Source organism: Medicago truncatula, chromosome 4 (genome assembly GCF_003473485.1).
Source record: "Medicago truncatula cultivar Jemalong A17 chromosome 4, MtrunA17r5.0-ANR, whole genome shotgun sequence".
NCBI classification, from domain to species: Eukaryota; Viridiplantae; Streptophyta; class Magnoliopsida; order Fabales; family Fabaceae; genus Medicago; species Medicago truncatula.
In genome coordinates, this window is record NC_053045.1 from 5,587,317 (window position 1) to 5,605,975 (window position 18,659).

General features: G+C 34.1%; 1 protein-coding gene across 1 annotated transcript; it reads left to right on the top strand.

Annotated features, from left to right (window-relative positions):
• Nucleotides 1-324: 324 nt before the first annotated feature.
• LOC11417902 (AUGMIN subunit 7) lies at nucleotides 325-7,734 on the top strand. Its single transcript, XM_024780902.2, has 9 exons — nucleotides 325-477; nucleotides 609-857; nucleotides 1,465-1,550; nucleotides 2,629-2,779; nucleotides 3,020-3,145; nucleotides 3,813-3,903; nucleotides 4,552-4,659; nucleotides 5,647-5,745; nucleotides 7,304-7,734. The coding sequence occupies exons 2-9, from the start codon at nucleotides 724-726 to the stop codon at nucleotides 7,496-7,498; spliced, it is 990 nt and encodes a 329-aa protein (XP_024636670.1). The 5' UTR covers nucleotides 325-477; nucleotides 609-723; the 3' UTR covers nucleotides 7,499-7,734.
• The last annotated feature ends 10,925 nt before the right edge of the window (nucleotides 7,735-18,659 follow it).

Consider the following 18,659-nt stretch of genomic DNA (forward strand, 5'->3'; position numbering starts at 1 on the left):
GGGTGAGATTTGAACCCAAACCTTGCATATATTATGCATTATTCCTGCCACCTTATTATAGTAGTACAATAAAAAAATCAAAATATATATTTTTATTTTTTTTGTCAAGTAGCCTAGTGGCTAGAGCTCACACAATTTAATTGTGGAGAAGTGGAGTGTCCGGGGTTCGAACCTCGGCCCCTGCATATAAAATGCGATATTCCTACCAACTGAGATAAGCTCACGGCGATTAGAAAAAAAAATCAAAATATTTATTCCTATTTTTCCACTACCACCACCTTTTTGCTATCCACCACCCCGGATCAACCAAGTAAAAAATGGATACTTGAGTATTATTCGCAAATTCTGTAAAATTATTTCATTCAAATTTGAATTTTTCTTTTCTTTCTCATAGAACTGGTAGTTGAGAAATTTTGAAGTTGAAATAGGTGAACCCAATCATCATCGATACGAATTGAAGAAGCAAGCAGCGTTAAGGTAACATAATCAAACACTATTCACACTTTCATTTTATAACCGTCACTTCAATGCTGTCTTCGGTGCATTGCCTGCAATTTTGTTACCTCAGATCAGATCCAGATTCATCTGGAAAATATTTCTGTTTTCAGATTGATTGATTGTTGAATGAACAATCAAATTGGTCTATGTCTTTGTAAATCACTATCAAATAAGTTTCCGAATCTGTTATCTAAAGGTGGATGAAATAATTTGATACATAAGAAGATGGCATCAAAGCAAATGGAAGTGATTCAGAAGAAATTAGGAATGCTAAATTATCCAAGGGCAAATGCATCTGCCCAGTCCCTTTTATTTGCTGGCATGGAGCGCTATGCCCTTTTTGAATGGCTCTTCTTTCGGTATCTTCTTTTCTCTGTCATTAAAATCCATTCTGATTTTGTTGCTGCTTATGAACAAGGTTTAAAATCACAGTTGTGTTGCGTTTTTTATATTTTGCAATAATTATAATCAAATTTTGGCTGTCAAAATGTTTAACAACCGCTTTTCTAAAACCTTCCTTGTAAAGTTGTTTTCGAAAACAAGTTAACGAAAACTGGAATTCTTAAGGTGTTAGATTTGCGTAATAATCTTTCATAGTTCATACAACCATCTGGATGATAAGGATTTATAGTGCATGTTTTGGGATTGACGCGCATTTCTTAACTGTTTCAGAGTTAAAATTAGGCAGGTGAAAATAGGGGCAGATTGTAGTTGAAAATTTGGAACAAAAATTTATTTTTCTCTTGCTTGGTGTTTTAAATAACCCCCAAATTGTTTTCTTCTAGCTATGCTTCTGTAGCTTGAAAGTAATTTTTACTGATTGTTTTGCCAATTTTCTATTTTCACGATGTTTTGGATTTCCTTGTTTGAGCGTATCTGCAGTAGCGCTGCTAACACTTCTGTGATGTATTGATTTCCATGGTAAGAGTTAGACCTAATGATCTTTGATGTTTGTACTTGCAACAGGCTATTAGGTGATAAGTCACCCTTCTCTCAACAAAACTTACAAGGGGATGCCCTTGACCGTGACGAGGAGACGGCTCGAATTCAATGTAAGAGTTTTCTTTTTCTTTGTTTCGAAAATTAAAATTTTGTTGGTTGAAACTAGTAGGAAGGATCTAGAGATTAATGAGTTGGATCCAAATATGGTTTATGACATAACATTATGGCGTAATTTGATCCATATAGCTAACCCCACTTGGTGGGATAAGGCTTGGTTGTTGTTGTTGTTTGATACCTCAGCATCCAAGCTTTATTTGCGACCGAGTTTTGTAGTTTTTCCTCAATTCTGCATTTGTACATGGGAAAAAAGGGCAACCCGGTGCATTAAAGCTCCCGTCCACATACGCAGGGTCCGGGAAGGGGTCCCACCATTTGGTGTATTGTACGCAACCTTACCCTGATTTTACACAAGAGGCTGTTTCCAGGACTTGAACCCGTGACCTTTCAGTCACATGACATCAACTTTACCAGTTGCGCCAAGGTTACCCCTCATTTGTACATGGTAATAGAATAAAATAAAGTGTACATGGTAATAGAATAAAATAAAGTGTGTGCTGTTCAGTTTCTTGTATCAAGCTGCTCAAAATCAACTATCTCTAAACGATGTGTGTAGAGTTGGCAATCTTGTATAATGTGTTGATTAATATAATGTCAAAATTTTTTTTATGGTATGTTTGGATGGAGGGTTTTGGAGGGGAGGGCTTACTTTTTGGTTTAAAGTGCGGACCATATAAAATGTTTTTGAAAATAAATCAAGTGTGATTGCAGTATTTTATGATCATTTATCGTGATGTTATTTCAATTTTTTATTTTATTTTTAAGTTTCAAATATATTTCAAAATAGAGTTAGGCAACTAGCCCTCTCTAACAAACCCTTATTCTTTTATTCCCCCTGACCTGGCAAAATAAATAGTTTTTTTTTTTTTTTTTTTTTTTTTTCCATTTCTTTAAGTAGCCGCGTTTGCGTGACTTTTCACTTCTGAGTTTCTTTCTGTCTACTTTTCTTTCTCATACATCATAGAATGATATGTTTAGTGGCTACCTACTTTGAAACAGATTTCCCCCTGTTGCGCCTTTTGCATGTGTCTTCCTTTTATTAACATTGCTACTTGGAATTAAAACATGCAGATTTGGCAGAAATTGCTAAGTTTCTGGGCATTACAACAACTGTAGATACCGACGCCATTCAAGTTAGTCATCTAATTACTGCTATTACTTTATTTTACCAAATTAGTAGCTTTAACTACGACAAGCCTAAGCGACTAACCACCGAATACATGTTTATTGAATACTTTGAATTCCTTTATATCTCTTTCTTATATGATATGCCTTTGCATTTTTTAATTGTTTCTGATATGTTATGTATCCATATTCTTTTCCAAGTTTATTCTTTCTCATATAGCCAATTCAAAATGTATTCATACACATCTTTTAAATGATGATTTGTTTTTCTTTCTATAATTATGGTAATGCAGATATGGTATTGGCATAAATTTGGTTTGTATTTTTGTTTCTATAGTGTTGACGAGCAGGTAGCCAAGGACATACACTTGATAGATTCTATTGCAGAAAAACAGGCACAAATATTTTCTGAAGAATGTAAATTGTTTCCCGCAGATGTTCAGATTCAGTCCATATATCCCTTGTAAGAGTTTGTTCTTTCCCTTTCTTCTGCTTATGAATTTTTACCTATCCATTCTGTGAATTGTATTAGAGGAACACATTTTTATTTCATTAAGTTACCACTGTACCATCTGATAGAGGGTGTAGCATGGGTATCACTTTAGTGCTTCAATAAGGGTCTGCCAAACATCTTGTAGAATGACATAATGTACTTCATCTTCCACCTCTGGATCACCGTGACTGATCATCATACTGTTTTTGATTGATCATTACGTCATTTCTGTTACTGATTTGGCTCTGTCACATGGAAACTGAAATTGATAGAAATTGACACTTGTTTGTTTCTGTTATAAGTGAAATGCTGAGAAGCTTCATATGTACACAAAAAACTTCTGCTCACCTCTAGATTTAACTTTTCAATCTCATTCAATCAATGTATACAAAAGGATTGTGGGGTGAGGTAGCTCAACCCAGGGACTAAAGGAGTTGAGGAGTCAAGGTACAGGGTTCAAGTCCTGGCAAGGAGTAAAGCATTGTCATACTAACATTTGCCATTAAAAAAATATATATGTACGAAAGGATTTAAATTTAAAAGATATTATATGTTAATGATTTTCGGTTGCATGGATTAGAACCTTCTCTAATATGTTGTCGTAACATTCTGTTTGTTTAATCACAACTCTTTTCAGGCCAGAGGTTGCTGAGCTGGAGTCAAAGCTTACTGAACAATCAAAAATATTATTGAATCTTCAACAAAAAGTTGATGACTTGGCATCGAAGGTTTACTGAAATCTCAATCTGATTCTTGTGTTCTAGTAGCCATGTGATATCTTTGTGAACTGCTTGAAATTGATCTCAACTAACATTTGTCATTTAAAAAAAAAAAACTTTCTACTAGTAAACACGACACTATATTTGGTTTCCCTCTGTTTGCCGATCCAGTGCAGATTCATCTTGTGTCTAGTAGTCGGGCATTTTCTATATTGAGACCTAATATTTAGTAAGAATTATGGTGTAGATTTAGGCAGCAGGACTGATCAATCTACCTAGAAAAGTTAGTGCTCAATTTGAGTATTGTAGTCAATATTACTCATTTAAATTTAATAATTCATCTCATCAGTGTGCTAATAAAATTGTTTGTATGGTTAGCACTAGTTAGACATTGGTTGGATTAGTTTGCTAAGTCATCTATTAGTTCATTTGCATATTGTTAAATACATGAAACAACTTGAAAATGAAGTTTCATTTTTGCGGTTAATTTTCATTTCTCATTGCCATGTTTCTCCATATTGTGTATTATTTTTTCCCCTGTTTCTTAATCTCTAATTTTAACATTTTTTATTTTTAAATTAAGTGACTTTGTTGTCATCATGTTTCTGAGCCATGTTGCACTATTTTAATATGGCTGCTGTCTTATTTTATTTGTAGCATGCTTATAATCCAGATGAGGAGTACACAGAGGTGGAATCTCAACTGCGGGCACATTTGGAATCTTTCCTAGAAACAGCTAGAACATTCAACATGATTTACACCAAGGTTTGACCAAGTTTTGCTCTAATGTGTTCTGCAAACCCTATTATCTGATTTAATCAACCCAATTCAAACAAAGATTTAGCGTATTATAAGTGATTAAACAAGGATGGCAATGATGAACTACCGCTATCGGTATATGCCTATTTGTGAAATTTTGTTTTCAATTAGTTAGAGCCTATATGCTTCTATATGTTCGTTGATGACTGTCCAAACATTATGAGCGCTACCTAGGCCATTTCTCTTGTTGATGTAGGACTTTTCAAAATACCCCTCTTGCCGAGGGTTGGGCGTTTGAAATGTGGACTAATTGTGATGAAATGAAAAGGATCTCAACACTTCTCTTCGTGTCCAGGACTAGATATCTAGATTGTAGATAAAAGCAGGGGAAAAAGATACTTTGGCCCAAAACAGACTTAGGATAAACTTCGGTACCATATTAGAATTCTGGCTACAAGCGTAACTCAATCCTACAAAACTAACTTGTATGGGGTGGGTGAGGATAAGGATTGCTTGAGCCTCGTGAGTTGTACTTAGGAGGATCTCTAGGCAACGTGAGACTTCTCAAGACACCTTAACCACTCAGGATTAGACACTTGAAGCACAGACTAAGACCAAGGCTGATGAAATACAAGGAATTTCAACAAAAGGTACCAAAACCCTTGCGAAGAAATGAAGGAGGGTTGCAGAAGACTATTGACTATTCTAATTATAATAACCAAATTTGTCTTAACTTAGCTATTGTATAATGCACCATTTGTCTAGCATTGCCTTATATAATTCACTATTGAAGGACTCTCCAAACAGTGACTGAAAGTGCAAAATATGTGATCTTCGAGTAATTTTCGATCTTGTCAATTCATGTGGGATTGCATGGACACTATTAGCTTTACTCGTTATACGATAATTCTGTCACTTGACAAGCCCACCCCCATCACCCCTACATACGTGCACAATATTTGGCGAAGCTTATAAAAGATTATTGTTGTGTAGGAAATTCGTCCATGGACACATATGATGGAGGTTCCACAACTACATGGGTTTGGACCAGCTGCCAATCGGTTATTGGAGGCATACAAAATGCTTCTAAAGGTAATCTTTCCTATGGTTGGCAAAAATATTATTCTTAAAACCTATGATACTTACTAAATTATTTGAAATTTAAATTCAAGAATTGATGCTACAAATAATTCTAAATTTGTCTATCAAGTTTATTGCAGAAATATTATCCACAAATATGGAGAACCTTTTATTACTTCAAGCTAATCGTCCTTGCACTTCGATTTACGATTAATGTTCTCTTTTGCATTAGTTCATTGTTCCAATCCTCTATTCCTCCTTGATTTTATAGTATCTAATCTGAAGCAATTATTCCTATTTTCTTGTAGACTTCCCCATTTATTTTGTATTTGTCCAAAAAAAACATCATGTCTGAATGTTAAGTGTCTGTCTGCATGCATCTAAACACATGCAGATGCAAAAGGGATTGTGAAGTGGGAGACAGAAAATGGCTAGAAGTCCCATCTTGAAATTTAAGTTAATTACGATAACAATATTAATTAGTTTGATTTTGTTGATGGCTGAAGTATATTCATATCGAGAAACCATTTTTGTCGATAACTGATGGCTTGGTATGTTTGTACTTTGTACCAATAAATGTCAAAGGATTTCTAGACTTTGTATTAAACATTAAAATATGGTTATCAATAAATGTCAAATGGATTTCTAGAGAAAGTTATTTTCGATTCGGCGGGTCAATTACCTGTTTAATCATTATCTAGGGTTGACACTGATGCTGCTGTTATTAATTCATCGAATGTATCAAAGTTTAGAATTTTTGAAAGGATCTTATGTGTCTAGGGTTAGCCATGACCACACTTTGGCACAATATAGGCCACCGTCAGAGCGTGGGCCCATAGTAATAGCCAATTTAGTTGCAGTGAAAGTGAAGCACAGTAAACAATGACAATACTTTGGATGTTTGGGATATGAATATCATGTAAATTTTAATTTTGAATTTTTTTATTCATTAATTTCTCTGATATGAATGTAATTTGATTTGATGTAGTAGATAACTTTTTGGATCTTTGCGGAATTTTATGGCATGTATACACTTCCAATCTGTTAGGACCCCGAATGTGAATATGGACTCAAATAGGCTGATACCATATTAGCCGCCAAAGCCCACGATGTGGGAATTTATGTTAGGACAAATAAGACGAGGAAGGGAGAGAATGCTGATGTGGTTGAGAGGGGTGGTTTATCTGTGTGATGAAATCTGTTATATTGAGACTAGAAGAGTGAAGGGTATTGTGTAGAATCATCTTGGGGATAGTTATGGTCAGAGAGTATTTTTTGTCGGTAGGAGTTATGCTCTGTGGACAATAAGATATTCATCCTTATGTAGGTTGCTTTTATTTTCAGAAATAATATGCTCCCTTTTCCATTACTGATCTAGTTTCTGTACTATTCGGTGAATCGGTTTTGCATCATAATCCGACTGTTAATTTTATCAAATGCTTGTTAGCTTACCAAATTGTAAACGAATTCTTGGGTCATTTACATTTCAAATTTTCAATAGATGCATAAATGTGTTGACCCTTAGCAGATACTGCCTTACTAATATTGTAAATTTGTTTGTCTGCAACAGTTTTTAGGGAACCTACAGAATCTAAGAGACTCGCACGCTGCACTTGCTTTTGGATCCTCTGAAACATCAGGAGGGCCGTCTTCTGTCTCAAGAATAATCTCTGAATGTGAATCTGAAATGACAGTCATAAATCGAGATCTTGGAATTCTTTCCGCTTCCATTGCTCGTGAACATGGAGAGAAAATGAGCATTTGATGAAACAATGAGAATAAGATTAACCCTGAAGTCTTACTCTTTTGTATTTTGTGATCTTTTTTATGAAAATATTGTTATCTTGTGCATAATATGCATATTGTTGACATGAGATATGAATGTGACAGAGTCTGAATAGCTGCATTATCCGTAGGAACTTAGGCTTAGTGATGTTTGTACATTATTAATTACTTGTGCAATTTTAAAAATCACAGTTTAAGCTGGTGTTTTGGATTTGACCAAACCATAGTGTCACTCTGCCTTTATTTCAATGCTCCCATTTGTTTTAATTTTGCAAAAGAAAAGTTACACCACAACGTTAATGATCAGAACTGCAATAAAAGTAGTAGCATAATCACAGTTTTGAATGGAAGTAAAAATGAAGTCATTGGTGTGAACAGAGAACCAAACATTATCAATTAGGATGCAAGATTCACGATTTCTTGCTTAACAAAATCATTGTTTTTTTTTTTTTTTTTACAACAAACAAAATCATTGTTAAACTGCTACTAGGATGCAAGATTCACGAAAACACAAAGTAGAACAAAACATTGATAAATATAGGTTGCAAATACTTGTTTGTCAAAAAAACATTTCAATTTTGTGTTGCATGAAAAGGTGATTTAACCTTTTTTGAAATGTTTGTAAAAAAAAAACGTTAGCACGTTCTTACTTATTTTTCGGATGTTGAGAATTATTACCTTTCAATAATACCTGTCTTTATAAAGGGCAACCCGGTGCACTAGAGCTAAGCTGTTTTCAGGAATTGAACCCGTGACCTTTCAATCACATGACAACAACTTTACCAGTTACGCCAAGGTTACCCGTCATAATTTTAATTTAAACCTTCCTTAATCAAATAATGATAATGATTGAGAAATGTGACAATTATGGTAAAAAAATATGACCAACTGGTGAAGTCAATTATCATCCCGAATAGCCTATCCAACAAAAATTATCATCCCTATATTCAAAAGTGTTTCGATATCATGGAGTATTTTATTCAAAACATTCTACACTAGTTTTACATTTTAACAAATACACCTTTTTTTCAAAAATGGGGGCAATATGAATCTGAATGTAGGTCTAAGAGAGTTCAAAGGAATAAAGGTGATGAAGCACAATTTGATCATAATGATTGTTATGACTCAAATGAAGTCTTCTTGTTGGCTACAATCAAAACTGATGATGAACATAATGGTGAATGGTATATGGATACACGATGCTCAAATCATATGACAGGTAAAAAAGTCTTGGTTCTCTGAGTTAGATGGTTCAATTAGTAAAAAGACAAGATTTGCAAATAATAGTATAGTTTGTGTTAAAGGAACTAGTAAAGTATTGATTCATAGAAAAGATGGCAAGAAAACATATATCACTGATGTATTGTATGTTCAAAATATGAGAAGTAATCTCATTAGTACAGGCCAATTGCTGCAAAATGTATATACTATGAAAATGGAAGCACATGCTACAAGGGTTTTTTTATTGCAAGAATAGATTGATCTTGAAGGCTCCATTGTCAAAGAAGAAAACTTTCAAGATCAACATCAATCTTATACATCACTCCTTTCTAAAGTTATCACGGCTTGTTATGTAACAGTTTATAATAACTTTTTTTTATCGACACTCTAATGAATTTACAAGAGTAGCAATATCCTTGTATCTAGTTCATGATATATAATAAATGGTCCCATAATAAATATATCAACTTTATTTATCTCTTATAAAAAAGTTCGAGTTGAGTATTAATTCATAAAATTTTCACACCAACACATAGTTGAGAGTTGTCAAACATGGCTCACCCCTATAATCCAAGAAAAAAAAATCCATATATGATTCCTCGAGTCGTAACTTTGGACCGTAGCTCATCATTGGTGAAAACACCAAATGTCTCAAAATTCTACTCTTCTCCCAATACATTTTGCTTGCGCCCAACTGAAATACCGAAAATATTTATATGTGAGTTAACTCACGCAGGTGTTAAAATCTGCGTTACTTAACATGAGCTACGCAACTTAACTTACGCTGGAAATTAACACTTGCGTGAGTTAATTCACGCTGGAATTAACACTTGCGTGAGTTAACTCACGCAGGGGTATAATTATCAATTTATAGAAGTAGAACCAAACATTCATGGCTTACTATAAAGACTCTAGTCAAAAGGAGAATTTGAAGTAACTGAAGACGATGCCCTCTCAGTAGCAAGTTAGATATGTTATGACATTTTTTTGTTGGTGTTTGTCTTTTTTTTGTTGATATTACGCCGACATATATTTTGGTAGCCGGTTATGTAACGCCGATATTTTTGGCTAATATGTAACTAACATTATATTATTTACCTAAATATACGAAGTGAAATATTTTTTGGCGGCTTGTTATGTAATGTCTGTTATACCCTGATTTTGGACCTAAAAATACTCGTTCAAACTTCTTTTCTAACACGGATACTTGTCAGTTCGCTGTTATTTTTTTTCTCTGAATCTTTACTCTCTTTTTAAAACATATTTTACTGCCTCTGTCTGTCTTTTCTTGCATTACAAGTCATTTAAGACCTCTCTGAAACGTCGCATTACTTTCCTTGCATTTTATTTCAAAAATCATACGAAAGGGTATTTTGGTCATTTCCTGCAGTGGAACCCATTTTAGTCCCTGTGTTTGCCTCTGAGTCTTTTCAATTTGTCTGTACAAATCATCGTTAATTCTTTGTTAAAAATCATTTCAAAATCGCATCTGAGTCAATTTGGGTCAGTTTAGTCCCTAGGGGCATTTTGGTCTTTTCCTGTCAAAATTTCGGCAGGGAGGTATTTTAAAATACCTCATGTCGGTAATTGGTTCGTTTTAGTCCTTTTGTTGATTTTATTTTAGGTTTCACTTTACTTTTTTACCAATTACCAATTTTAATTCAATTTTATTTTTTATTACGTTTTAGTCCAATACTTTTTAAAAATTGCATTTTTAAGTCCTTTTTGTTAATTGCAGTTTAGTCCTTTTATTTTTTCTTTTTGCAGCAAGGTCCAATTCCAGGTGGCAGTGTCCCATTGGGTCTCAAATACAAGTGGCAGCCTATAAAAGGCGCATTCAATGCACAGTCAGAAAGAAGTCAGTGACACATCACAAACAGATTTTTTCTTCTCTCTCCATTCAGTTACAAATCAAAACAGAAAAATCATAGAAAATCACCAAGAACAAAAACCCTAGAAAATTTTCCAGAACTCGAATTCATCACAGTTCTCAGTGATTCATCAAAGAATCATCATCATTGAACCGAATCCTTCACAATTCCAGTGCGGATCCGTCGCCATTAGCAACGAATCCAAGCACGATCACGAAGGATCCGAAAGTTTGAGAAGAAGAGGGAAAGAACCGGTCCGGACCAGCAAAGAAGAAGGAGAGAAGAACCGATTTATTTTCGGATCCAAGCCAGAAAATCAAAACCGCACCAATATTCAAGTTTTCCGAAGATCTCGTTCGAAATCTCCAACCAAAATCACAGGTAAAACTCAAACTTCATCTTTTTTTTTTCAAGAACATCAACAAAGGCGAATCAAGTGTAGATCTGTAGAGTTTCAAAAGTTTCCAACCGAAAAAGCAAAAAAAACTTAAAAAGAATTTCTTTCAAAACCGCAAAAAAGATCCTAAGATCTACGTTGATTCACGCTTCGCATGAGAAATCCAGTGCCATATTCGTGTTTAGGATGAAAAAGGATATTTAAAAGTGTAAAAAATTTCGAAAACGGAGAAGTTTGTTCAACTCCGGCGGCGGCGCCGCCACCCTTGGGTGGCCGGCCACCGCGCCGGAAGAGCAAGCTTCACCGGAGAAGATGAAGATTCATCTTCCTCATGAAGTTCCGGCGAGAGAGAGGGAAGAGAGAAGTGGGAGCTTCTCTCACTAGAATGAGAGAAGAGAGAGAAGGAGAGGAAGAGAAATGAGAAAAAACCGGATTCCCCCTTTTTAAAGCCAGTGAACCGGACCGGTTCAGAACCGGTCCAACCTCCTTCATTCCTGGCCGTTGGATCTAGGGTTTCCTACCCTGGATCAATCCAACGTCTCCTGTGCAATCTGAGTTTTGTGTGTTGGGCTTTAGGTTTGGGCTTAGTTTTCTGAGAATTTCTTGTTTTTTCTTGCTGTCTGCACCCCTACTTTTGCTATCTGAACCTGTTTCTCGCTCACATATTTTTACAAAAAATTCCTAAAAATCCTAGGTGTTTCTTGATACATTTTTGGTATTTTTATGGTGTTTTGCATGTAAAAAAAAATGGTAAAATGGCATGAATTAATTCCCATGTGTTTTTACATTTTTGGTTATGTTTTTTTTTGTTCTTGATACTTTGATATGTGACATGGATGATTGATATACAATATTGTGATGAATATGCCTCTGATCATGTGTCCTTTTTGCTGTTTTTGGATATGATTTTGTAAATTTCTTGTTTTGCAAACAATAAGTGTTTGTCTTAAGGAATAAAGTGTCAAATTTCTCTATGAATTTGGTGTGATACTTTGCTTGCATGTGTCTCTATTAATTTCATGTCATGGCTTGAAACAAAATCTCTTTCAAAATTGCCATGATGTGAGAATTATGGGTCACAAGCACATTTAGGTATCATATCAAATTTTTTAGGTTTTTACCACTTTATTACTTTCTTTTTGCCATTCTTATGCAATTTCTTTTTGTTTATTTCCTACTATTTTGTGCTTTATGATTACTAACCATTTCATTTAATGTGCCATACATTTCATAAGCATTTCACAATTCCATTCCTATTCCTCATAGTTTAGGGTTATCTCTTTTATTTCAATGTTACTTTGGCATGTAATATTTTAGATAGTTTTAATTTCTTTTAAGATTTTTGCCAGACCATAGAATGTATCTAGGACAATGTAAAGGACTATGGACTCTCTAATAATGTACACCGACACAAGCACCGACACTCGCACACACGTTGCATGATTATCGATTTAGGTGTATGTTTAGGAATCCGACGCCTAGTGAAATTTCTCCTTCGAAATAGGCTAAATTTTTCAAACAAACTTTGGAGTCAAAACTCCAATGCCTTTTTGTGAAATAAAAATAAAGATCAAATTCGACATTTTTCTTCTATGCCTTACGGCTTCTCTCCTCCTTTTCAAAAATCATTTTCCAAGTAAAATAAAAGACCTCAATCATCTTCTCCCCTCATTCTTCACTCAAATAAAATCTCTTCTTTTCAATAAGTAGGCAATAAAAAATAAAGCGTAGAAATAAACTTAGGAGAACGGTTCTTATGGAATACCATAATCGTTCCGGGTGCCTAACACCTTCCCGTAGCGAAAACGACCCCCGAACTTCGAATCTAAGGGTTTTTCTCAATTTTGCCCTTCCCAAGAAAAAATAGAGAATATCAAAGATTGAAAGGTTCAAGCCTAATTTATGACTTGACACCCGAAAATCGCGATAACAATGTCAATTATTGCTCGCATTTTTTTGTCTCTAATTATTCAACTATTTATTTTATCTTTTATTTGATTTTATTCTTATACTTGTTATTCCATAAACTTTTGTGAAATGAAACATGTCTCAAGATGCAGAAGTTGACGTTGAAGCTCATGTCCGATACTTTGCCTTCAAGAAGAAGATTAAGGCTTTTTTAACCTCCACCGAAAATTTGGATGAGTTGAAGGCACAACTTAACAGATAATTTGTCCATCTTGGCGAAAATCAAAGAATATCTCATGTATTTGTACAAGTGTCATGTGTCAATCTGACGGCGGATAAAGATGAAGACAGTTGGAAGATCATGTATTTTCCACAACTTATCCATGATGATGGCGACATAGTTTACATGTTTAGGTTGATGGTTGAAAAATAACATTTGATATCTTTGTTTCAGCTCCATTGAAGTGTAATATGTATTGATGTGCAATATGTTCGAATTTGTGCCCATAATGTTGCATTTTAATGAAATTCAAACTTTTGTGTATTTAACGACGGATTTGTGTAATATGGATTGATTATGTGTGATTATGTTATGATGAATATTATGAGTGAATTATGTTGTTGAAATGATGTAATTTGGATCAATTATCAGAGTGTATTATGGTTTGGTTGTTTGCATTCAATGTTGTTCTGCTTCTAGACCAGAAGCCAACGTGAGTTAACTCATGTTGAGTATACCAAATGTGAGTTAACCCACATTAAAATTATTTTAGGTAGTTTGTAGGTTTCCTCACATAAACCCGAGTACCGTGTATGATTCGGGGGTTTTGGGTTTGGTCAAATCCAACCCAAACCCACCCACATACACTCCTAATTATTTCTACTGCTTTACGAATTGGTTTCTTTAGGCTATGGAATCTAATTACTTCCTTAATATAATTCCTTAATATAATTTCTTAATGGAACAAAAAGGACAATATGTTGACCAATTGACCACCTTTAGCAGTTGATTAATATAAAACTTACAAAGTACAACCTTAGACAAGTAGGAAAGCACGTCCTCGTGAACTTAATACAGTTGGTAGGAACAATACATAAAAAATGTAAGGTCCGGGCTTCGAACCCCGACCACCACAAAAAAAAAAAAAAAAAAACACATTCACAAACAAATTATGAATTTACTTTCAATACTAATACATTTGAATCGAACTTTATTTGTATAAAAATGATTTATAATTAAAATATCTTTATTTAATTTTTACTTTAATAATAATTTGACACAATTATTCAAAAAGGACATATTTCATTTAATAATATTCTTAATATATTTTTAATTCAAATAAATTGAAAATTAAAGCTTTGTCTAGAAAATGATTTTTTTTTTTGAAAGAGTCTACAAAATGATTTACTTTTGTCCTATTTAATATTTAAACTTTTTGACGATATATTTGCTATATATTTGATGGAAATTATATGCCGGCAAATCGTCCGTTCTTTGCGTCTTATTATTGTTTGCCTAAGAATTATCCATGACGATTCATCTTTGCTTTGAATGTGACAGGACCTTCAAAAGTGTTTGTGATTTGAATGCCCATCGAATGATGGAATGTGAAATTGACACACGCTGCAATAAATGTGGTCAATTATACTCATCTTCGATTTCATGTGCTCTGAAGATCTGTGAACCACCAAAACCGCCAATAGATTTTGTGTGTCTTTTTTGTGGTAGTGTATTTCCTACTTCGGAAGAATGTATCAACCACATGACTAATCTTCACTGATTTTAAAAGAATGTACGAACCACATGCTTTATGTTATGTTTTTGAATAAATAAAAGAATGTATGAACCACATGCTTTATGTTATATTTTGAATAAATTTTTGATCATTATTTGATCAATTTAAAGTGTTATATTTTAGGATTTTAAATTATATCTATAAGTTTGTATTAGGTTTTGATATTATAATATTATTAATGGTGCATGTATCAATAAATTAAATAAATATTAATATATAAGTGATCACAACTTCACTAAACATTTTTCATGAAAAAAACTTCAGACGTCATTAATCTGAAAACCACATAAGACATACAAATTTTATATCCTTTCAAAAAAAAAAAAAACATACAAATTTTATAATGCAGCGTATTTTCCTTTATTTTATTTTATTTTATAAACTAACAATTCCAGTTAAAGGAATTAAAAATATATGTTTGAAGTCAAATCACGAGTTTATGAGTCAAACTAATTTTTTATTTCTTTGGTTAAGATCCGCATGATTCAAACTCTATTAACAAAGTAACTAAAATTAATTGTGAATACATCAAAGGTTAAAATTAATTTATCAATATATCTCAATGTGATGTAAAATTTATGGGTTTATCTTCGTTTTAACGGTAAATATTGATGAAAGATGTGAGTTTAATTTTATATAAAGAAGCAAATTTTTATCATTAGAGTGTCGTCTGATTCTCCTGAAATCTGTCATATCCTCTCTTCCGATTTACTTTCTTTCCTTCTTCAAGGCTCCCGCATGTATAATTTCTTCTATTAAATCTATTTTTAATTGATTTTTTTTTTTTTTTTTTTGGGGGGGGGGAGTGGGGGTGGTGGTGAGGACTTTGGGAAAATATCTTGGGTTGGATGGGACACGGTTTGTTTACCTAAGGAGGTTGGGGGGTTAGGAGTGCGGAGGTTACGTGAATTTAATATCTCATTGTTAGGGAAGTGGTGGTGAAGGATGTTAGTTGCCAGAGATGGCCTGTGATATCAAGTCTTAAAGGCTCGGTATGGGGAGGAGGGAGGCCATTTGATGGAGGGGGTGATTCCTCTATGTGGTGGAAGATGATGCACGCTATACGGGCGGGTGTGGGAGAGGGAGTGGGGAGTTGGTTCGAGGATAATGTTCGTCGAGTTGTCGGAGGAGGTAGTAGTACTTATTTTTGGACGAACAATTGGGTGGGTGGTGTACCTTTACGTGTCAAATTCATCCGGAGACTTCTTCGCAGTCGGCTGCCTACCAAAGATAACTTAGTTCGGCGGCACATCATCATCGCGGAAGACAATATTTGCGTGGGTGGGTGCGGTTCAGAAGAGACCGCAGATCACCTTCTCTTTCGTTGCGACACTTTTAGCAGCGTGTGGTTCACGGTGTTGCAGTGGTTTCGTCTCTCTTTTGTTGCTCTTGATGGCTGCCGGGATCATTTCACTCATTTTGGTCATATAGCGGGGCTACGACGTTCGTCTTATTCGTTCATTCAGCTAATCTGGATGGCTTGTGTTTGGGTTATTTGGAAGGAACGAAACAACAGAGTTTTTCATCAGAAGATTACAAATTCTCAAACCTTAGCTGACAAAGTTAAACTGCTATCTTTCCAATGGCTAAAAGCAAATATGCAATCTTTTTTTTTAGTTATCATGACTGGTGGTTGCACCCTTTGTTATGTATGGGTGTCAGGTTGTAATCTTCCTGTTCGGTACTTTTTATTTTTTTGGTGTTTGTTGTTGATGCAACTGTGATTTGACATTGTACTTTTTGGTGGTGATTATCTTTTGCACACCTTGTGCGGGATGAATCACCACATATAATCTAAATATTCCATTTTGCCTTGTTCAAAAAAAAAAAATATAAAAATTAGTGATTTTTTCCTCCAAAGGAGATAAATTTGTCCACCAAAATTAACATTATCGATAATCAAACTTAAGACTTTTGAGAGGAGAATAATTTAAGGTCTCAATTTAAAGCCACTTGATCAACCCAAATGGGTTATAAAAATAAGCAACTTTTTCAACTTGTAGTGTTCTTTTCCAATGCATTAATCTTTTATTAACACATTCATAAATAGACAAAGTAAAATCAAAACAAAATCACAAAAAAATAATACTATGTTTTATAAATTCTAAGCCATGAAAAGAAATAAATTAATACTAAAAAAGGAATGTCATATGTTCATGATCGGCGCTAGTACGCCCAATTCCGTGAAGCCGTGTGGATCAATCCCATGAAATAAGGTACAACATCCTGAGTGAGAACGTTAGTTTTAGTACGCACCACCACACTAAAATACGCCCCCGTGCTTGTAGCACTGTACACGTGGCCTCCAACTATTCCCTGATGAGGCGCCACATTTCACAGAAGTCGTTAGTGTCTCCTTCTTCTATATAAAGGTGATTCAATGTCACCTTCAAACTACGATTCATTTTTCACGCATTGTTACACATTCAACCTCATTTCCTACACTGACTTGAACATTGATGTGCTAACATGCCTGTAAGCACCTTTCGCTCCATCGTGAAGACTGCACCGCCTCCATTCCGAAACACTGCATACCACCGTTGCCTTTATCTGTTCATTATTTGAGATATCACCATCATTTATTAATTTTCTTTAACACAATATGTCGTGAAAAATAATTGTATGCATTATCTTGATCAATAAGTACTATATTAATTTGTTATTTAAATAAAATAACTATATTAATTTCTAATTATTTTGATTTAAAGTGTCTTAGAGAGGTAGCTCATCATTGGTAAAAAAAATCAAATGTCTCATCGTAAACTCGATAATTAGTCGTATAGTAGATCTAAAGGTCTTACAATCCTAATTACAATGCCCTAGACAAAAACTAATAAGGAACTTTTTTTTAAAAAAAAATCCTAAAATTAATGAAGAAAATTAAACTATCAATCATTTCTCTCTTTTGATAAATGTGAAAATAAAATTTAGGTCAAATACCTCCCCGGATCCTTTAAGTTTCATGTTTGTTTAAAATAGATCCTTTAAATTTCTAAGGTTGCAGATAGGTCCTTTAAGTTTTGAGTTTGTTTTGGATAGGTCCTTTAAATTTCTAAGGTTTCAGATAGGTCCTTTCACTACAAGAAACATTACCTTTTGTCAGGGATTTTGACAGGGGTTTGAAACCCCTGGGAAATTTACCAGGGAAAATGCCAAGGATAACCCCTGGCATATAACACAAGGGTTTGCCCTCACTTAATCCGTGGCTTTTTACAAGGTGCCAATTTGAAAATTGAAAAGTAGCTTGCTGCAGGCTTGGCAGGTAAAAAGCTGTTTGATGTCAGCTCAAAACCGACAACTTATGCCAGGGACTGCCCGTCGGATATTGAAAAAGCATGGGAATATCTGCTGTGTTCACTGTTGATGAGACAAGGGCCTGGAAAAGTAATTACTGCAGGCATGCGAGTGGCATGGCCGTGGGAAAAGCCCTGGTTTATTTTCTTGCCTATATAAGCTGCAGTCATTTTACAGGTTTAACAAGACTTAGAAAAATTTCTTCACATAAAATACAACACCTTCACACAACACATTCATCAAACTTCATTTATTTGATAAAAAATATTTCATTTGTTATATGTTTTATCATGATATTAATTTTTACTGCTTGTTAATGTTATTTATTTTGTATGTTATTTGTAGTTATGTTATTTATATGTCTCATGTGGTTAGCTATTGCTCCAACTCTTGCTGTTTTTGGATTGCATTACAGATCTACTATTGTAAAGCTTCAACAAGTTAGTGATTTTTTTCTCCTCATAACACTATAACTGATATACATGTTGATGATATGTTCTAAAATAAGCTGACTGTTTGGTAATTTTTTTTTTCTTTTCGAAAATCTGAACAGAAAATATATAATCATGATATTTTTTTTTTTGTTTGTTTTTTCATATTATTATGCATGAATGTTGGTTTATTTATTCGAATTTGCAAAATCTATGCATATTG